This window comes from Pristiophorus japonicus, chromosome 20, assembly GCF_044704955.1.
Source record: "Pristiophorus japonicus isolate sPriJap1 chromosome 20, sPriJap1.hap1, whole genome shotgun sequence".
In the NCBI taxonomy this organism is placed as follows: domain Eukaryota; kingdom Metazoa; phylum Chordata; class Chondrichthyes; family Pristiophoridae; genus Pristiophorus; species Pristiophorus japonicus.
This window is the reverse complement of record NC_091996.1, coordinates 64052345-64074893: the sequence shown is the minus strand read 5'-3', so window position 1 is coordinate 64074893 and position 22549 is coordinate 64052345. Positions and strand designations below refer to the sequence as shown.

At 45.9% G+C, this 22549-nt stretch overlaps 1 protein-coding gene across 2 annotated transcripts in view; it reads left to right on the top strand.

Moving 5' to 3' along the window:
- The first annotated feature begins 271 nt into the window (after positions 1 to 271).
- Positions 272 to 22549, top strand: part of glipr2 (GLI pathogenesis-related 2) — a 118404-nt gene continuing 96126 nt past the window's right edge. Inside the window, exon 1 of one of the 2 annotated variants that reach the window (XM_070862903.1) lies at positions 272 to 481. In XM_070862903.1, coding sequence (XP_070719004.1) covers positions 415 to 481 — 67 coding nt within the window. In that variant the 5' untranslated portion in view covers positions 272 to 414. Of the gene's footprint in view, positions 482 to 1016; positions 1082 to 22549 lie in introns of those variants that run through there. The other variant, XM_070862904.1, reaches the window with a different exon arrangement.

Genomic DNA, 22549 nt, shown 5'->3' with positions numbered 1-22549 from the left:
CCATGCTTTAATCCACATATGCATTGGGGAGTCACAGCAGCCCGGCTCGATGGGGCTGGCTGCTTTGTGTTGCTAGCATCCTGTGGTACTGCTTCCTGCGTGAAGCTGCTCAGAGGATGTCTGATTGCATCAATAACACAGCTATACCTTCTTCAGACACTACTGCTGTTTGATTGGGTAAGCAAACAGCCCCTGCAGCTGGTCTTCAGCCAACCAGCGTTTAATTTTCAGTGGTTAAAGAGTATTGAGAAATTCTGTTGTTGCAGTTCTTGCCTCAACCGGTCTTTTATAGATCCTCCTCTTCAATTGATTTTTTATCCGTTTCATTTCCCCCTTTCAAATCTGCAGGATTCATAAAATGTACTTTGTGAGCATGTGCCAGTTATTCAGGTCTGAGCAGTTCTGTGCTCTTGCATGCAACTCCTCAGCGTCAGACTGACAGAAACACGCACTGCAAGCCCTGAGCCCTATGTTAGCACAGGTAAGCCACAAGTAACTTGTACTTTATCCTGTGTTTTTTAAATTTTAAGTCAATCTACCTGTTTGGGGTATTGGGATGTATTAATAGAACCATTATGCAGGTCGTTGGTTAAACCGCCTCTGGAGTATATTGTCCACACATGGTAAAGGATTCAGAGGAGAGCTACGAGAATGATTCCTAGTTTAGTTACTCAGATAGACTTAAGGAGCAGGATCTGTTTATTTAAGTTCCTAGAAGAAACTTGATAGAGGTACATAATATAAAGAAAGGGCTGGATTAAGTGGCCAGGGACAAATTATTTCAACTTGACTGATTGGGAAGGATCAGGGAACTTGGGTTTAAACCACACAGAAGGATTATGTCGATCGCAGAGACTTCAATTTTCCTTTATTGTGGAGAAAATCTTTCTTTTTGTCTCCTGTGACAACGAATTTTCAGGCTGTCGTCTGTCTTTTCAGACACAGGTCCTTCTTTTCCCAGAGAGTAGTGAGCCTCTGGAATATATTGCCAGCTGTGTGTGGTGGGTGCTGACTCTCTGTCTGCCTTCAAGAGGTGGCTGGCCTGGTTACTGACTGGGGCTGAGATCGCATTGTATAGAAGGTAAGTGTCGTTATAGATACCACTTGGTCCATGTCCTCTCCTGAGAGGGCCGAAGAGGATTTTTCCTGATTTTCATCCCCCATATTGGTCCTGGGTTTGTTTCCGTTTTCTTGTCTCTCCCAAGAGATTACATGGCTGCCGAGGGGGAGGGGGGGGGGGGTGGGGGAGAACGGGTTGCAGGGGGGGGGGGGTGGGGGAGGAAGTATCTGGTCATGATGCTCCAGCCATCATGGGTGTGGGCCAGGCTTGATGGATCATCTGGTCTTTTCTTGCCCGTCATTTTTGTATGTTCTGCCTTCAGGGATGTTGCTGGTGCCTCTGTTCCTGCTGCAGGGCAGCTGCTTTCATTGTCACATGCCATACTGTCAAAACTCCCACGGGCCTTGCCGTGAACCCCCACACCCCCACTCCTGCTGCCATGGTGGAGCAATTAAAATCGGGGGGGGCGCAAGATCCAGAATTTGAGGAGCGCAGAAATCTTGAAGGGTTGTAGGGTTGGAGGAGGTTACAGAGATAGGGAGGGGTGAGGCCATGGAGGGATTTGAAAACAAGGATGAGAATTTTAAATTTGAAGCCTTACCGAATCGGGAGCCAATGTAGGTCAGTGAACATAGGCAGGATGAGTGAACGGAACTTGGTACAAGTTAGGACATGGACAGCAGAGGGTTTATTTGTGCTTAAGTTTATGGCGAAAGTTGGATTTACATTGGAATATCCAGTGATACTAATACGCTTCGTTCCTCGATTAAGACTTGCAGAACCAGTTCAATTGAATTCGTATATGATTCATTTAATCAACTTGCAAATCGTTCACCCTGACAACAAAAACACCAACCTCTATTTATACAGCGCCTTTAAAGTAATAAAAGATTCCAAGGTGCTGACTGCCACAGGCAACAACTGCAAGCTGGCCGGTGTACTCGAGGCTGAAGTGTTCGGCCTCAGTGAGCAGCTGGTCACGCCTCAAGCTACCAGAGGGGGAGAAAACTTTATAGGTGAGGTGTTAGAGACGAGAACACTGGGTGTCGGAATAGGAGAGGAGACAACGGTTCCTAGAGGAGGCGGTGGGTCTCTGCTAGAAAGGGGCCAGAAGTCGGTCGGATAGGTGGGCCAGGAGCAGTCATTCCCAGTGTTCTCCGTGAGCTACTCTCCTCCTTGACTGAACTGATGTGGAGAGGCAGGAGGTGGCTGCGACAGGTGAGGATGTGCTATGCACTGGGGCAATCCAGCAACCTTGGGCCATGTACGGGGGCAATCCAGCCTCGGGCCATGTACTATGGTAATCCAGCCACCTCAGGCCATGCACTGGGGCAATCCAGCCACCTTAAACCATGCACTGGGGTAATCCAGCCACCTCGGAACATGCACTGGAGCAAGCCAGCCACCTCGGAACATGCACTGGGGCAATCCAGCCACCTCGGAACATGCACTGGGGCAATCCAGCCACCTCGGAACATGCACTGGGGCAATCCAGCCACCTCGGAACATGCACTGGGGCAATCCAGCCACCTCGGAACATGCACTGGGGCAATCCAGCCACCTCGGAACATGCACTGGGGCAATCCAGCCACCTCGGAACATGCACTGGGGCAATCCAGCCTCCTCAGACCGTGCACTGTGACAATCCAGCAGCCTTGGACTCTACACGGTGGCAATCCAGCCACCTCAAACCATGCACTGGGGCAATCCAACCGTCTCGAGCCATGCACTGGGGCAGCCTGTCCAGGAAGAAGGGAAAAGGAAAAAGAGGAGCAGATAAGTTGTGGTATTGGAATATTCGATACAATTGCACCTAAACAAAAGGGTGTTGGCAAGCAAGATAGATAGAATGGTGTGAGTGTTTAAACTAGATGCGGGGGCGGTTGCAGTAGATGTTAAAGATCACCCACACCGATTGGATCAAACCTTAAGGTGTACCAGGAAACACAAATCAAAATTTAATATGCCTAATTCTAACAGGGGAAGAAAGCGGAGTAAAAATGTTGACAAAGTAAAAGGAAAAGGCAAAGAGCATTGGAGCTGTGCTTGTATTAATGCAAGAAGTCTGATGAATAAGATGTGTCATTTGGAAGGTTTTCTGGGGTTGATAGATTGGACATCATTAGTGTCACAGAGAGTTGGTGGAATGATTCCGATCAATGGGATACATATCTGGAAGAATAAAAATTGTTTAGAAGAGACTGGAGGTGGTGTGGCAGTAAATATAAACTCCAATATTGAGACACAAGTGAGAGAGGGTATAACAAAGCAGAGGGAAGACAGAGAATCATTTTGGGTAGAGCTGGTAACACTTACTGAGAGTTTGCTACAGACAGGGTGAAAGCCTTTATGTGGAACTGTGGGATGAGGTAAGGAAGACGATTGGCAAAGGACCAACTATAATAGTTGGAGAATGTACCTTATTAGAAATTGACTAGGTCAATATTATCTCCTGTCGAGTTAATTGTAGACTTTTATGACTAATTTTGTAAAAGAGCCAACACCTCGAACTTAATTACGAGAAATCTCAATATAATCGGCAAGACAAAGATGGGTGAGGCTTCAAATACTAAAATTAAAGCCCTGACGTGGATTTTTTTAACGTGTGGTGACCGTTGCACATCAGCCACCACACGGGCTTGACAGAGCTCGGCCTTTATCTAGTGGCAAGGGTTAACCAGGACGACTGGAGACCTGCTCTGACCCTGGGCCCTCAGCTCTTCTGGGCCCCGTACCCTCATTCGCCGCACCTCCGCCACGGTCTCTTGCCAGTCCTCTGCCACAAACATTCGCCGCACCTCCGCCACAATCCCTCACCGCTCCCCCGCCACGAAAACACTCGCCACACCTCCACCATGATCTCCCGCCGCACCTCCTCGCCAAACATTCGCCGAACCTCCGCCATGATCACCCACCAAATCTCAGCCACGATCCCTCATCGCTCCTCCACCCCGATCACGCGTCACAAGTTCACCACGACCTTCCCACTCCTGTACCAGGGCCCCGCCGATTTTCCTGCCCACTCTCCAAACGGCGACCTGGGACCTGATGACATCACCCTTCGCCCACCTCGAAGCCGTTGCACATTTGTGTCAGCTCGTGCTGGAAGCTGCAGTGGCTTGCTCCAGCTCTTTTTGAAGCCCCGACTTGCAGAGGTGTTGTCTCGCAGGTCGGGGTGGCCCATGATGGTGAAGCGCCCGCCACTCCAGTTCTATTTATAGCCCAGACCCGCGGAGATGTTCTTACATAGGTCGAGGTGACCCATGATGTCCTAGGGCCCAGCGCTCCAGCTCTTTTTGAATCCCCGACCTGCGGAGGTCTCTCTCGTGGCCCATATTGAATATGGCAAGAGGAGAGAAGGATAATCACAAAATGGTTTCTAGTTATATTTGGCAAAAAGAAAAAAATGAGGGATGGATTGGGGCCACTGACGGCGAGATTGGGTGAAAGCAGGACAAACTGCTAAAGTACAAAATAGGCTTATTGCCTCAGTTTTTACCAAGCAGGCAAAAGGTATTAAAGAAAAAAATCACGGGGCATCTGGATAGAAATAGTATCATAGCCAATATCGGTTCAAAAAGGGACGGTCTTGCCAATTTAACTTGCTGGTTTTCATTTAGGGTGTAACACAGGAGTTTGATCGAGTAAGGCAGTGGATATGGTTACATAGAATTACCGAGAACTTACAGCACAGGAACAGGCCCTTCAGCCTAACTTGTCTGTGCCGATGTTTCTGCTCCCTCCTCCCACCCTACTTCATCTCACCCTATCAGCAAATCCTTCTATTCCTTTCTCACTCATGTGTTTATCTAGCCTCCCCTTGAATGCATCTATGCTATTCGCCTCAACTACTTCGTGTGGTAGTGAGTTCCACATTCTAACCACTCTCTGGGTAAATAAGTTTCTCCTGAATTCCTTATTGGATTTATTTGACTGTTATATTTATGGCCCCTAGTTTTGGACTCCCTCACAAGTGGAAACATATTCTCTATCAAACCCTTTCATAACTTAAAGACCTCTATCAGGTCACCTCTCAGTCTTCTCTTTTCTAGAGAAAAGAGCCCCAGTCTGCTCAGCCTTTCCTGACAGATATAATCTCTCAGTTCTGGTCTCATCCTTGGAAAAAAAAAATGTCGCCTTCTTCAGTAACTCTATGGGCTAGATTTTCCACGTTGTTTGCTGCTTAACGCCCACTTAATGACCATTTTACCGCTGAAATGACATATAACACCCATATATTGCCCATTTAGCCACAAAATGGAAACTGGCGGGCATTTTTCGGAAACTTATTGCCGAGCTTAACTTTCCCCGTGTGCGTAACGCCAGGAAAAAATAATACCGCCCCCCCGCCCACTTTTTTGGGGCGGAATCATCAGAATGGGCGAAATCAACGCCCATAATATCGCCCAACATTACTTTCCGCACGGAATTAACGGCGAGATTCAATAATACCGCCCGCCCGTTTTTTTTGTCGTAAAGAGCACATTTGATGAAACTAACGCCCAGGTGATCGCCCATCGTCACTTTCACCACCTCGCACACATATTGCCCACAATATCGCTCGCCCAAAAAACCATCCAGAAAAAGTGCAACTGTTCTGAACTAAAGCCAGTGGTGTGCCTGCCATTTTTAGGATAAGGGGTAGGCCATTTAGGACCGAGATGAGGAGAAACTTCTTCACTCAGTGAGTTGTTAACCTGTGAAATTCTCTACCGCAGAGAGTTGTTGATGCCAGTTCATTAGATATATTCAAGAGGGAGTTAGATATGGCCCTTACGGCTAAAGGGATCAAGGGGTATGGAGAGAAAGCAGGAAAGGGGTACTGAGGTGAATGATCAGCCATGATCTTATTGAATGGTGGTGCAGGCTTGAAGGGCCGAATGGCCTACTCCTGCACCTATTTTCTATGTTTCTATGTTTCTATGTTTAAAATCGCAGTTCGCTTCATTCAAAAGGTTGCTTCAACTTTGCATTGACTCTGGAGTTCTTCTCCAGTGAAGTGACCATCACAACAGACAAATTTTCAGACTCTGGACTATTGCGGGTTTACTCTAAGTGTATTTTAGTGAGGAAATTATTGCTTCTGATCAATCGCTATTATACTTTCATTGCAATGGGGCCAGCCATTTCTCAGCCTGCGTGGATTAATACGCAGATGCTGCAGAGTGCAGATGGCTCAATGTGTGATGCACATCATTATGTCCCCAATTTAAGTCGTGCAAGAATGAGGAGGAGGGCCAGACCATACACACCCTGCGCGTACAGGGAAAAGAGGTCTTACCTCGATGTCTCCGAATACACCTGCCTTCGGAGACTGCACTTCCACAAGGTGGTGATCAATGAAATATGTGAGCTCATCAGGCCACATATGCAGCCTGCCATCAGGACATCAGTATCAGTCGAGGTCAAGGTCACCGCAGCACTGTCTTTCTACATGTCTGGTTCCTTGTGTAATGAGAGAGGATTAATTAGCAATCTTGTTGTGCGAGGCCCCTTGGGGAAGAGTGACTATAATATGGTAGAATTCTTCATTAAGATGGAGAGTGACACAGTTAATTCAGAGATTAGAGTCCTGAACTTAAAGAAAGGTAACTTAGATGATATGAGAAGTGAATTGGTTAGGATAAACTGGCGAATGATACTTAAAGGGTTGACGGTGGATAGGCAATGGCAGACATTTAAAGATCACATGGATGAACTTCAACAATTGTACATCCCTGTCTGGAGTAAAAATAAAACGGGGAAGGTGGCTCAACCGTGGCTAACAAGGGAAATTAGGGATAGTGTTAAATCCAAAGAAGAGGCATATAAATTGGGCAGAAAAAGTAGCAAACCTGAGGACTGGGAGAAATTTAGAATTCAGCAGAGGAGGACAAAGGGTTTAATTAGGAGAGGGAAAATAGAGTATGAGAGTAAGCTTGCAGGGAACATAAAAACTGACTGCAAAAGCTTCTATAGATATATGAAGAGAAAAGGATTAGTGAAGACAAATGTAGGTCCCTTTCAGTCAGAATCAGGTGAATTTATAATGGGGAACAAAGAAATGGCAGACCAATTGAACAAATACTTTGGTTCTGTCTTCACTAAGGAAGACACAAATAAACTTCCGGAAATATTAGGGGACCAAGGATCGAGCGAAAAGGAGGAACTGAAGGAAATCCTTATTAGTCAGGAAATTGTGTTAGGGAAATTGATGGATTGAAGGCCGATAAATCCCTGGGGCCTGTATAGGCTGCATCCCAGAGTACTTAAGGAAGTGGCCCTAGAAATAGTGGATGCATTGGTGGTCGTTTTACAAAATTCTATAGACTCTGGATCAGTTCCTATGGATTGGAAGGTAGCTAATGTAACCCCACTTTTTAAAAAGTGGACAAAAACAGGAAGGCAGAATATTATCTGAATGGTGACAGATTAGGAAAAGGGGAGGTGCAATGAGACCTGGGTGTCATGGTACATCAGTCATTGAAAGTTGGCATGCAGGTACAGCAGGCGGTGAAGAAGGCAAATGGCATGTTGGCCTTCATAGCGAGGGGATTTGAGTATAGGAGCAGGGAGGTCTTACTGCAGTTGTACAGGGGTTGGTGAGGCCTCACCTGGAATATTGTGTACAGTTTTGGTCTCCTAATCTGAGGAAGGATATTCTTGCTATTGAGGGAGTGCAGCGAAGGTTCACCAGACTGATTCCCGGGATGGCAGGATTGACATATGAAGAAAGACTGGATCAACTAGGCTTATATTCATTGGAATTTAGAAGATTGAGAGGGGATCTCATAGAAGCATATAAAATGATGACGGGATTGGACAGGTTAGATGCAGGAAGAATGTTCCCAATGTTGGGGAAGTCCAGAACCAGGGGTCATAGTCTAAGGATAAGGGGTGAGCCATTTAGGACTGATATGAGGAGAAAATTCTTCACCCAGAGAATGGTGAACCTGTGGAATTCTCTACCACAGAAAGTTGTTGAGGCCAGTTCATTAGATATATTCAAAAGGGAGTTAGATGTGGCCCTTACGGCTAAAGGGATCAAGGGGTATGAAGAGAAAGCAAGAATGGGGTACTGAAGTTGCATGATCAGCCATGATCATATTGAATGGTGATGCAGGCTCGAAGGGCCGAATGGCCATCTCCTGCACCTATTTTTTATGTTTCTATGTTTCAACATTCCTGGTTACAGGGTTTTCAGGCGAGATAAAAAAGGAAGCCGGCGGGGTGGGGGGGGTCACAGTATTGATTTATGAAACGATTACAGTGAGGAGGGATGTTATGTGAGAAGGATCATCAAATGAGGCCATGGGTGGAACTAAAGAACAAAAAAGGGGCAATCACGCTGCTGGGAGTGTGCTATAGACACCCAAACATTCCAAGGGAGATAGCAGAGTAAATTTGTAGCCAAATTACTGACAAGTGCAAAAACAATAGGGCAGTAATAGTGGGGGATTTCAATTGCACTAATATTAACTGGGAAACAATCAGAGTAAAAGGTACAGAGGGCACCGAATTCCTAAATTGCATTCAGGAGAACCTTTTTAGCCAATACGTTGCAAGCCCAACAAGAGGTGGGGCAGTTCTGGATTTAGTGTCAGAGAATGAAGCTGGGCAAATGGTAGGAGTAGCAGTGGGTGGGCATTTTTGTGGTAGTGATCATAATTTAGTTAGTTTTAGCATAATTCTGGATAAGGACAAAGAAAAAAAACAGGAGGAGTAAAGGTTCTAAATTGGGGGAAGGCCAATTTTACTAGGCTGAGAAGTGATTTAGCAAATGTGTATTGGAAACAGCTACTTGAAGGTAAATCAGTGCCAGAGCAGTGGGAGGTATTCAAGGAGCAGGTACATGGAGTTCCCACAGAGAAAAAGAGTAGAACTGCCAAAGTTAGAGCCCCCTGGATGACACGATGCATGCAGGGTAAGATAAGGCAAAAAAGGGAAGCCTATATCAGATATCGTAAACTCAATACTGCAGAAAGCCGAGAAGAGTATAGAAAGTACAGGGATTAAATTAAGAAGGTAATTAGGAAAGCAAAAAGAGGGCATGGAAAAATACTGGCAAGTAGAATCAAAGAAAACCCAAAGATATTTTACAATGACATAAAGAGCAAGCAGATAACGAATGAAAGAATAGGGCCTATTAGGGACCAAAATAGTGATCTCTGTGTGGAGGCGGAGGATGCGGGAAGGTACTTTATGAATATTTTGCAGCTGTCTTCACAAAAGAGGGGGACGATGCCAACGTTGAAGTTCAGGAGGAAGATAGTGAAATATTGGACAGGATAAACATAGTAAGAGAGAAAGTTTTAAGGGGTCCAGCATCGTTGAAAGTTGATAAATTGCCAGCAGCGGAAGAAATATGTCCGAGGCTATTAAAAGGGAGGAAATTGTGGAGGCTCTGACCATTACTTTTCAATCCTCCCTGGTTACAGGAGTGGTGCCAGAGAATTGGAGAACAGCTAATATTGTTCCATTGTTTAAAAAGGGAGGAAGGGATATACCGAGCATAGAAAACATAGAAAATAGGTGCAGGAGTAGGCCATTCGGCCCTTCTAGCCTGCACCGCCATTCAATGAGTTCATGGCTGAACATGCAACTTCAGTAACCCATTCCTGCTTTCTCACCATACCCCTTGATCCCCCTAGTAGTAAGGACTACATCTAACTCTTTTTTGAATATATTTAGTGAATTGGCCTCAACAACTTTCTGTGGTAGAGAATTCCACAGGTTCACCACTCTCTGGGCGAAGAGGTTCCTCCTCAATTCGGTCATAAATGGCTTACCCCTTATCCTTAGACTGTGACCCCTGGTTCTGGACTTCCCCAACATTGGGAACATTCTTCCTGTATCTAACCTGTCTAAACCCATCAGAATTTTAAACGTTTCTATGAGGTCCCCACTCATTCTTCTGAACTCCAGTGAATACAAGCCCAGTTGATCCAGTCTTTCTTGATAGGTCAGTCCCGCCATCCCGGGAATCAGTCTGGTGAACCTTCGCTGCACTCCCTCAATAGCAAGAATGTCCTTCCTCAGGTTAGGAGACCAAAACTGTACACAAAACTCCAGGTGTGGCCTCATCAATGCCCTGTACAATTGTAGCAACACCTCCCTGCCCCTGTACTCAAATCCCCTCGCTATGAAGGCCAACATGCCATTTGCTTTCTTAACCGCCTGCTGTACCTGCATGCCAACCTTCAATGACTGATGTACCATGACACCCAGGTCTCGTTGCACCTCCCCTTTTCCTAATCTGTCACCATTCAGATAATAGTCTGTCTCTCTGTTTTTACCACTAAAGTGGATAACCTCACATTTATCCACATTATACTTCATCTGCCATGCATTTGCCCACTCACCTAATCTATCCAAGTCGCTCTGCAGCCTCATAGCATCTTCCTTGCAGCTCACACTGCCACCTAACTTAGTGTCATCCGCAAATTTGGAGATATTACATTTAATCCCCTCGTCTAAATCATTAATGTACAATGTAAACAGCTGGGGCCCCAGCACAGAACCTTGCGGTACCCCACTAGTCACCGCCTGCCATTCTGAAAAGTACCCATTTACTCCTACTCTTTGCTTCCTGTCTGACAACCATTTCTCAATCCATGTCAGCACACTACCCCCAATCCCATGTGCTTTAACTTTGCACATTAATCTTTTGTGTGGGACCTTGTCGAAAGCCTTCTGAAAGTCCAAATATACCACATCAACTGGTTCTCCCTTGTCCACTCTACTGGAAACATCCTCAAAAAATTCCAGAAGATTTGTCAAGCATGATTTCCCTTTCACAAATCCATGTTGACTTGGACCTATCATGTCACCTCTTTCCAAATGCGCTGCTGTGACATCCTTAATAATTGATTCCATCATCTTACCCACTACCGATGTCAGGCTTACCGGTCTATAATTCCCTGTTTTCTCTCTCCCTCCTTTTTTAAAAAGTGGGGTTACATTGGCTACCCTCCACTCGATAGGAACTGATCCAGAGTCAATGGAATGTTGGAAAATGACTGTCAATGCATCCGCTATTTCCAAGGCCACCTCCTTAAGTACTCTGGGATGCAGTCCATCAGGCCCTGGGGATTTATCGGCCTTCAATCCCATTAATTTCCCAACACAATTTCCCGACTAATAAGGATTTCCCTCAGTTCCTCCTCCTTACTAGACCCTCTGACCCCTCTTATATCCGGAAGGTTGTTAATGTCCTCCTTAGTGAATACCGAACCAAAGTACTTGTTCAATTGGTCCGCCATTTCTTTGTTCCCCGTTATGACTTCCCCTGATTCTGATTGCAGGGGACCTACGTTTGTCTTTACTAACCTTTTTCTCTTTACATATCTATAGAAACTTTTGCAATCCGTCTTAATGTTCCCTGCAAGCTTCTTCTCGTACTCCATTTTCCCTGCCCTAATCAAACCCTTTGTCCTCCTCTGCTGAGTTCTAAATTTCTCCCAGTCTCCGGGTTCACTGCTATTTCTGGCCAATTTGTATGCCACTTCCTTGGCTTTAATACTATCCCTGATTTCCCTTGATAGCCACGGTTGATCCACCTTCCCTTTTTTATTTTTACGACAGACAGGAATGTACAATTGTTGTAGTTCATCCATGCAGTCTCTAAATGTCTGCCATTGCCCATCCACAGTCAACCCCTTAAGTATCATTCGCCAATCAATCCTAGCCAATTCATGCTTCATACCTTCAAAGTTACCACTTCTTTAAGTTCTGGACCATGGTCTCTGAATTAACTGTTTCATTCTCCATCCTAATGCAGAATTCCACCATATTATGGTCACTCTTCCCCAAGGGGCCTCACACAATGGTATTGCTAATTAATCCTCTCTCATTACACAACACCCAGTCCAAGATGGCCTCCCCTCTAGTTGGTTCCTCGACATATTGGTCTAGAAAACCATCCCTTATGCACTCCAGGAAATCCTCCTCCACCGTATTGCTTTCAGTTTGGTTAGCCCAATCTATGTGCATATTAAAGTCACCCATTATAACTGCTGCACCCTTATTGCATGCACCCCTAATTTCCTGTTTGATGCCCTCCCCAATATTACTACTACTGTTTGGAGGTCTGTACACAACTCCCAATAATGTTTTTTGCCCTTTGGTGTTCTGCAGTTCTATCCATATAGATTCCACATCATCCAAGCTAATGTCCATTCTAACTATTGCATTAATCTCTTCTTTAATCAGCAATGCTACCCCACCTCCTTTTCCTTTTATTCTATCCTTCCTGAATATTGAATACCCCTGGATGTTGAGTTCCCAGCCCTGATCATCCTGGAGCCACGTCTCCGTAATCCCAATCACATCATATTTGTTAACATCTATTTGCACAGTTAATTCATCCACCTTATTACGGATACTCCTTGCATTAAGACACAAAGCCTTCAGGCAATTATAGGCCAGTTAGTTTAACCTTGGTGATGGGCAAATTACTGGAATTAATTCTGAGGTTTAGTATAAACCTTCATTTAGAAAGACACTGGTTAATCAAGGTCAGTCAGCATCGATTTGTTAAGGGAAGGTCGTGTCTGACTAACTTGATTGTGTTCTTTGAGGAGGTAATAAGGAGGGCCGATGAGGGCAGTGCGTTTGATGTAGTTTACATAGATTTTAGTAAGGCTTTTGACGAGGTCGCACATGGTAGGCTGATCAAAAAAGTAAAAGCCCATGGGATCCAAGGGAAAGTGGCAAATTGGATCCAAAATTGGCTCAGTGGCAGGAAGCAAAGGGTAATGGTTGAGGGTTGCTTTTGTGACTGGAAGGCTGTTTCCAGTGGGGTTCCACAGTGCTCAGTACTCAGTCCCGTAATTTTTGTAGTACAGGTTGAACCTCTCTTATCCGGAACCCTCGGGACCTGGCCTGTTCTGCATAAGGGATTTTGCCAGACGAGGGGTGGTCACATTAAATTTGATGGTACAGGTACTGAGCGAGGGGATATTGGGGCTGGCTGGCTTGGGGATGGGAGTACAGCAGAGAGATCGTGAGGGTGGGGTGGGGGAGCGGTGGGGGGGGGACAGGCAGTGAATCACAAGGTCAGGCCAGCGATTGCGGGAGTCGGCAGTGAGGAAGGACTTCAATTTGTTCATGTCGGAGTTCTGCGCATGATCCACCTGGCGGCCGGGAATGGTGCCAGATGAGGTGTGCTGCCGGATAAGGGAGTCCCGGATAAGGGAGGTTCAACCTGTATATATTAATGATTTAGACTTAAATATAGGGGACATGATAAAGAAATTTGTAGATGATACAAAAATTGGACGTGTGGTTGGCCATGAGCAGGAAAGCTGTAGACTGAGCGGGAGCAGACCGAGAGTACGGATACAAGCCACTGCAGATCACAGCATATGGCCAGTGTGATCTTCTGGACTAGTTTTGATCGCCTTGTTGGGACAGAGAGGAATTTTCCCAGATTTTTTCCCCAATTGGCCTGGGTTTTTATGGTTTTTTGCCTCTCCCAGGAGATCGCACGGCTCTGGGTGAGGAGAACTCTGCTGTGTGACATCACAGGTAAGGCAGGTAAGTGATTGGTAGTGTTTGTGGGTTAAGTTTTTCTTTTAAATTAACATATAGCATATAACTAAATACTCAAAACCAACCTTTATTTGTTTAACTAATTTAATAAACTATATTGGGTAAATACTTGATTAACGCTCTACTAATTAGTTCAATAAAATAATGGGAAAACAGGAGATGTGTTGCTGCTGCAATATGTGGGAGCTTTTGGACGTTTTGGTCCAGGGCGACTACATCTGTGGTAAGTGTCTGCGGCTTGATGAACTTCGGCTCTAAGTTGAGGAGCTGGAGTCCGAGCTGCAGACATTGCGAGACATTGCAGGGACGGAGAAAGTTGCCTGGACCTTTTGCTCCAGGAGGCAGCCACACCCTCTAGATTAAATACTTTAGAATTGACACGTGGTCAGGGACAGGAGGGTGTGACTGCGAGTGAAGCAGGTAAGGGGATCCAGGAGGTAGTATTGCAGCAGCCTCAGTCCCTGCACTTGTCCAATAGATTTGAGGTTCTTGCAACCCTTGAGACAAGTGTGCAGACTGTGGGGTGGATGAGCAGACTGACCAAGGCACCGTGGTGCAGAAAGCCATTCAAGTGGGGGGAGTAAAGAGGCAGGTGGTTGTAGAGGGGACAGTATAGTTAGGGGGATAGATAGGGTTCTCTGCAGCTGAGAGCGTGCGTCCCGAAGGCTGTGTTGCCTATCCGGTGCCAGGGTAAAGGACATCTCCTCCTGGAGAAGGACTTGGCGTGGGAAGGGGAGGATCCAATTGGCGTGGTACACGTAGGTACCAGTGACATAGGTAGGACTAAGAAAGAGGTTCTGCTGAGAGAGTTTGAACAGCTAGGAACTAAATTGAAAAGCAGAACCATAAAGGTAGTAATCACTGCATTATTACCTGAGTCACGAGAAAATTGGCATAAGGTCAATAGATTCAGGGAGATGAATGCGTGGCTCAGAGGTTGGTGTGGGAGAAGTGGGTTTCGATTCGTAGGGCACTGGCACCAATACTCGGGAAAGAGAGAGCTGTTCCACGGGGACAGACTACACCTGAACTATGTTGGGACTAGAGTTCTAGCGAACTGAATAACTAGGGAGGTAGACAGAGCTTTGAACTAAATAAGAGTGGGGGGGGGGGGGGGGGGGGGAGCAGCGACGGTTGCGGTAGAGAGCAATCTAGAATGCTAAAGAGAAAAGAAAAGGAAGCCATGCAGGAAAGTGATTGTGGTAAGGATAACCAGATTATGTCTGGAAGGGGCAGAGCATACAACAAAAGAATGCACTAACAAATAATGTCCAGGTAATAAAAAATAGCGATAAGACAAATAGGGCTACAGTACAAAATAATGTTAAGATGTCTAATAATTTTAAAAAGACAAATTTAGAAGCATTGTATCTGAATGCATGAAGCATCTGTAATAAGGTAGACGAATTAACAGCACAAATAGATGTAAACGGATACGATACAGTTGCAATTACGGAGACACGGTTGCAGGGTGACCAGGGTTGGGAACTGAATATCCAAGGATATTCGATATTTAGGCAGGACAGGCAAAAAGGAAGAGGGGGTGGTGTGGCGTTGTTAGTAGAGGATGGAATCAGAGCAATAGTGAGAAAGGATATTGGCTCAGAAAATCAAGATGTAGAATCAGTCTGGGTGGAGCTAAGGAGCACCAAGGAAAAGTGGCCCAACCATGGTTAACAAAAGAAATTACGGATAGTATTAGGTCCAAAGAGGAGTTATACAAAGTTGCCAGAAAAAGTAGCAAACCTGAGGATTGGGAGCAGTTTAGAATTCAACAAAAAAGGACCAAGAGATTGATTAAGAGGGGTGTTATGTTCAGAATAACTCCACAAGATTGTATGCTGTAAGCTCAAACTGTTGTGACCTTGGTCTCTTTAATGTAACTCCAGAGTGAAGAGGCAGCATGGTAGACTGCCTTTTATACCTGCTTGCCCAGGATGTGCAGGTGACTCTTGGGTCTCCCACAAGTGCGCCCCTGGTGGCAAGTCTTACACATTGGTAAAGTTTCAGCATCATCATCATCATAGGCAGTCCCTCGAAACAAGGATAACTTGCTCCCATGCCAAAAAGGGATGAGTTCACAGGTGTTTCAATCAAGGACTTAATATTCCAGATCCTAAACTACATGTTGAAGGGTGGAAGATGCCTGTGCGTGGAGTTTTTTAACGTGTGGTGGCCGTTGCACACCAGCCACCACACGGGCTTGACAGAGCTAGGTCTAGGTCCAGTGGCAAGGGTTAACCAAGACGACTGGAGACCAGCTCTGCTGCACAGACCTAGTATGCACACATATTGCAGTGTGGGCTGGCCCATGCTGCCCCTGGGCCCTCACCTCTTCTGGGCCCCAAACCTACACCTCTCCTGGGCCCCAATCACATCCCTCTATGAACTCTTGCCACTCCTTCACCCCAAAGTTTACATACATAACATCACTCCCCCCCCCCCAAAGTCTTAGATACAAGTTATTTACAAGTTGAGGTGATCCGGGGCTCTGCGTGCCCAGGTCGATCGCCTGAGTTGAAGTCCTGACATGGGTGAGTCAGTCGGATCATTGCTGCACTGCGGCGTGGCTGGCCTGATTGGATTGTCGGGCATGGTGGGTTCATCCTCGTGGTTGACCACGAGGTCGATTGCTGGTTGGGTGTGTGTTGGTGGATCAATGATGGTAATGTCCTCTTCAAACTGTTCTTGGTTGTCAGTGAATCGCAGTTTGATCTGATCCAAGTGCTTTCTGCACGTTTGTCCATTCAAAAGTTTGACAACAAACACTCTATTCACCTCCTTGGCGAAAACAGTGCCAACAACCCACTTGGGACCATGACCATAATTAAGAACAAACACAGGGTCATTAACCGCAATGTCATGCAATACAGCCGCGCGATCATGGTACATGTTATGCCGGTGACGCCGGGTTTCTACATGATCATTGAGATCCGGGTGGACTAAGGAGAGCCTGGTTTTGTGTGCTCTCTTCATCAACAATTCTGCAGAGGGAACCCCAGTAAGCGAGTGGGGTCGTGTCCGGTAGCTGAGCAGAATCCGAGATAACTGGGTCTGCAGGGAACTCTCCGTCTCGCGTTTCAAGCTCTGCTTGATCGTTTGGATTGCCCGTTCCACTTGACCATTGGATGCGGGCTTAAACAGGGCAGACCTGACATGCTTGATGCCATTGCGGGTCATGAACTCATTGAATTCCGAGCTGGTGAAACATGGTCCATTGCCACTAACAAGGACGTCGGGCAAACCAAGGCCCGGAGGCTTTCAGTGGTGGTAGTGGACATACATGACGACATTATTATACATTCAATCCATTTAGAGTAAGCGCCCACTGCTACTAGGAACATCTTTCCTAGAAAGGGGCCAGCGAAATCTACATGGACCCTAGACCATGGTTTGGAGGGCCATGACCATAGACGCAATGGGGCCTCCCTTGTTGCATTGTTCAACTGTGAGCAAGTGTTACATTGGTGTACGCATGATTCCAATTCTGAGTTAATGCCGGCCGACCAAACGTGCGACCTGGTGATAGCCTTCATCATGAACATGCCTGGGTGGGTACTGTGAAGATCGCATATAAATGTTTCCCTACCTTTTTTTGGCAAAACTACATGATTACCCCATAGGAGACAATCCGAATGGATGGACATTTCATCCTTGCGTCAGTGCCTTAATTTTGTCTTGCATTTTCCCGGGAAGCACCGACCAGCTCCCATTGAGGACGCAGCTTTTTACTAGTGATCGCACCGGGTCCTGGCTAGTCCAGGTCCTGATTTGGCGAGCCATGACAGGTGACCCCTTGCTCTCAAAAGCATCCATTACAAGAAGCAAGTCTGCGGGTTGCGCCATTTCCACCCCGGTGGTGGGCAATGGCAGCCGACTGAGGGCATCCGCACAGTTCTCAATGCCTGGTCTGTGGCGGATTGTATAGTCATACACAGATAACATTAGTGCCTATCTTTGGATGAGGGACGGAGCATTGGTGTTAATACCTTTGCTTTCTGAAAACAGCGAAATGAGCGGCTTGTGGTCAGTTTCAAGCTCGAATCGGAGTCCAAACAGGTATTGGTGTATTTCCTTAACCCCGTATACGCATGCTAATGCTTCTTTCTCAACCATACTGTCGGCTCTTTCGGCCTTAGATAAACTTCTGGATGCATATGCAACCGGTTGCAGTTTGTCTGACTCATTGGCTTGTTGTAACACACAACCGACCCCGTACGAAAATGCATCACAAGCTAGTACTAAACATTTACACGGGTCATACAATACAAGTAACTTGTTAGAACATAGCAGGTTTCTGGCCTTGATAAAGGCTGTCTCTTGAGATTTACCCCAAACCCAGTCGTCACCCTTGCGTAGCAATAAATGGAAAGGTTCCAGCAAAGAGCTCAACCCCGGTAGAAAGTTATAAGAACATAAGAATTAGGAACAGGAGTAGGCCATCTAGCCCCTCGAGCCTGCTCCGCCATTCAAAAAGATCATGGCTGATCTGGCCGTGGACTCAGCTACACTTACCCGCCCGCTCCCCGTAACCCTTAATTCCCTTATTGGTTAAAAATCTATCTATCTGTGACTTGAATACATTCAATGAGCTAGCCTCAACTGCTTCCTTGGGCAGAGAATTTCACAGATTCACAATCCTCTGGGAGAAGAAATTCCTTCTCAACTCGGTTTTAAATTGGCTCCCCCGTATTTTGAGGCTGTGCCCCCTAGTTCTAGATGTTCCTATAATCGACGGTCGAACGCCAAGTCTCATTAGATTTCTGTACCGGCCACACGGGGCTATTGGAGGAGCTATGTGTTTTAATAAGCACCCCTTGTTTCTCCAATTGCTGAATAACCGGTAAGATTTCTATGATGGCAGTTGGACTGATGGGATACTGTTTAGTGCATGGAGGCTTGGTCCCGGTAAATGAGGCAGGCTCCATCTGGAGTAGGCCACAATTGTTCTTATCTTTAGCCATATCGGGTGTTCCTTCAATTCTTCTTTCTTCAAAGTTCTAATTGACCATGTCACCCGACCATCCTCAAAATGCAACGATGAATCTACTTGGATTGGATCGTCCATTCCCAAAAGGGGTTGATCTCTTGGGCCTATCCAGACCAGCGTGGTTACTTCATTTGGATCCAGCCCTATAAATACCGGTGTTGTCCTTTTAATTTCCATTTTATGGCCCTCAACTCCATAGGCTGTACGTGCCCTACCATCCAACGGCAAAAAGTCTCCATATTGTAGGGGTAGTCATATTAATTCCGCCCCTGTGTCTAAAAGACAGTCCACATCCTTATCGCCCACCCTCACAGTTATATATAGCCCATCTCCCCTCTGTTGTATTAGTGCGAGGAGGGGGGCCAGGGTGGGCTCTAATCATTTTTTGCTATCCCAAGTAATTCTTTCAGTTGTTGTATTGTCAGTCACTTAAATGCTTCTATGAGGTCGTTATCTTGTGACAAGCCTGGTTTGTTGGCTGAATTGTATCCCTGGCTGCGTCCTCTTCCCCAGCCACGACCTTTCTGTTTTGCCCTGCACGTCTTGGCCCAGTGACCTTCTTTCCCACAATAATGACATTTTCCAGGTAATTTTTCTAATGACTGTTTATCGGAATCCTGGGATTTCCATCCCACAGCCTGCACAGCTCGGACTTTAGCTCCCATATCCCGATCTAATTGGTTACATCGATCCACCAACGCTGCAAAGGTAGTTCCTCTACCTTCCCAGTCCGGTAACACTACCTTAAGCATTTTGGACAGTTCTGGCTTTAGACCTGCCACGAAAGCTGCTTTCAGGTGTCCAAACTCTTGTTCATCCATTTCCTCATCCGTATTATTCATACACGAATATTCTAGCCATGTGCATCTAAACCGCTCGTCATACTCCAGGACCTCTTCTGTTCCTTTCTGTTGGCAGGCTGCAATTTTTCTCCAGTCTGTCTTAGCTGGACTGAAGGCTTGCAGCCAGTGTTTAATCGCATCCCACCCTGCGTCTAATTCTTGCTCGTCCTGCCCCAAAGCTCCTTTTACCTTGTCGTACAATTTTCTTCCTTGTGGTTTTGGCACCATTATGGTCAAAATTTGCACTCCGTCCCAGGGATGAAGTTGATATATATTTCTTAAGCGGTCCAATTTGTCCCACGTTTTCACTCCCCCTTTCTTTGGATTGGGCAACTCCTTGGACCATTTAGCAATTTTCTCTGGGTCTGCCGGATCATGAACTAAGTATTTTTCATACGGCCTTTTCTTCTTTTTTTTGGTTCCGCCCTCATCCACAGTTCTTCTGATTTGACTACAACTCGTCTTTTTTTAAACGGGGAAAAACGCACCCCTAATTCGTCATCCTCCGACCCTGTATCGTCGGAGGACTCAGAATCCGTATCTATTCCTCGGTCGTGTCTTCGGGTTTGCGCTTTTAATTTATCCAAACATGGGTCACCTGGGAATTGACCAATACATTTTCCTTTTCCTATTACTGTCTCTTGACCTAATGATTTTTTTCCATTCTTTAATTTCACCTTTAAGATCTTTAACTTCTGCTCCCAACTTTTCAAGTTCAAGTTTTTTCTGTCTCATTTGTTCACAAACTGCTTTCAATTGGTCCTTTGTACTGGTCAGGACCCTATAATGTTGGGAACGCGTTATAATTTCATTCCGCTGTCGGATCTGTCCCATAACGACTAAGGACCATCTGGTTCGCGCTTTGTTTTTCATACGGGTCGTTTTTCCCCAGACCCTTTTGATCTCGTCCAAGGACCATTGTCCTTTGGAGGTACCGTATTTTAGTTCAATCTTAATACAGGTTTTAGATAAGTCGAATTGTTGCTCTATGTATTCTTTCAACTGTTCGAGGATTTTGTCAATCGAAACCTCAGGTGATGCCCGCCGGCCTTTAACAGTTGTAGGCAATTCTTTGCTCTTATCTTCTGCTGCCATAGTACTAATTTCTTTACTGGTGTCTCGAGTTGTAAGCTTTCCAGCCGATCAGTGTGTCGGTGATGAATTAACCAACACACCGCCGAAGTTTAGACGTCTATGGGACCTCAAGCCGATTACCAACCGGAGGGTTCGCAAACCGGAGGCTTTCGGAATCGCGTAGAAGGGGAGGTGAATTTAGACAACTGACCGAGGACTTTTGTAAAGAGGAGTCCTTACCTCAGTATGTGGTCCGATGTCCAAAATTCAGTTTCTTCCCTCAGCGATCCTATTCGTGACGCCAAAATTGTTAGATCTCTTAATTTTCAATGCGATGCGAACTCTGGTGATAGTTTAACACAACTTTATTCTGGCAGCTACAACAAACTGCTGGCTTTATGCCAGGTCCTTTGTCCTTCTGAAACACATGACAAAAAATGGCTGTATTTATCCTGGATCAATTTACAATCGTGACCTCACCCCTTTTGACCTTATTGGCTCAATTGATATGTTGTTACCCATAATTGGCTCACTGCCAAAAGTCCTGAAATGTCAAGTTGATTGATGTCTTAAAGCAATGTGCTCGCTCTCACGTAGGCAAGGGTCTGTGTTTTCTCAACTTTGCAGCCTGTTTGAATTCCCTATCAATGGCCTTGCTCAAATCTAGGGATTCGGCAGAAAGCAGTTTGCAACGAATGACCTCATGGCCGATTCCAAGCACGAAAAAGTCCCGCAACATTTCTCCCAAAAATCCAGCAAATACGCACGATCCCGCAAAGCGTCTTAGGTCTGCGTGCAGTTTTGGTCACCTTACTTAAGGAAGGATATACTGGCTTTGGAGGGGGTACAGAGACGATTCACTAGGCTGATTCCGGAGATGAGGGGATTACCTTGTGATGATAGATTGAGTAGACTGGGACTTTACTCGTTGGAGTTCAGAAGGATGAGGGGTGATCTTATAGAAACATTTAAAATAATGAAAGGGATAGACAAGATAGAGGCAGAGAGGTTGTTTCCACTGGTTGGGGAGACTAGAACTAGGGGGCACAGCCTCAAAATACGGGGGAGCCAATTTAAAACCGAGTTGAGAAGGAATTTCTTCTCCCAGAGGGTTGTGAATCTGTGGAATTCTCTGCCCAAGGAAGCAGTTGAGGCTAGTTCATTGAATGTATTCAAGTCACAGATAAATAGATTTTTAACCAATAAGGGAATTAAGGGTTATGGGGAGCGGGCGGGTAAGTGGAGCTGAGTCCACGGCCAGATCAGCCATGATCTTTTTGAATGGCGGAGCAGGCTCGAGGGGCTAGATGGCCTCCTCCTGTTCCTAATTCTTATGTTCTTATGTTCTTATGTCGGCGACATAGCTCGCCATGTCCTGGCCCTCAGAACGATGGTACGTATAAAAGCGATACGTGGCCATTAAGATGCTCTCCTTCGGCTTGAGGTGTTCCCGAACCAGCGTGCACAACTCTTCATATGTCTTCTCCGTTGGTTTCGCCGGTGCTAGCAGATTTTTGATGAGGCCATATAACGTGGACCCGCAAACGGAGAAGAGAATCGCCCTGCGCTTAACCGCGGTCTCTCCCATATCCAGCTCGTTGGCCACGATGTACTGGTCAAGACGCTCAACGAAGGCTTCCCAATCATCACCCTCAACAAATCTCTCGAGAATACCAACAGCAGCCATAATCGTGTGAAAGTGCGTGATCTATTACTTGTCGCCAATTGTTATGTTCAGAATAACTCCACAAGACTGTATGCTGTAAGCTCAAACTGTTGTCGCCTTGGTCTCTTTAATGTAACTCCAGAGTGAGGAGGCATCATGGTAGACTGCCTTTTATACCTGCTTGCCCAGGGTGTACAGGTGACTCTTGGTTCTCCCACAGGTGCACCCTCTGGTGGCAAGTCTTACACATTGGTAAAGTTTACATACATAACAAGGGGAAAAATAGAGTATGAGAGTAAACTTGCTAGGAACCTAAAAACCGACCGCAAAAGTTTCTACAAGTACGTAAAAAGAAAAAGATTAGTGAAGACAAATGTAGGTCCTTT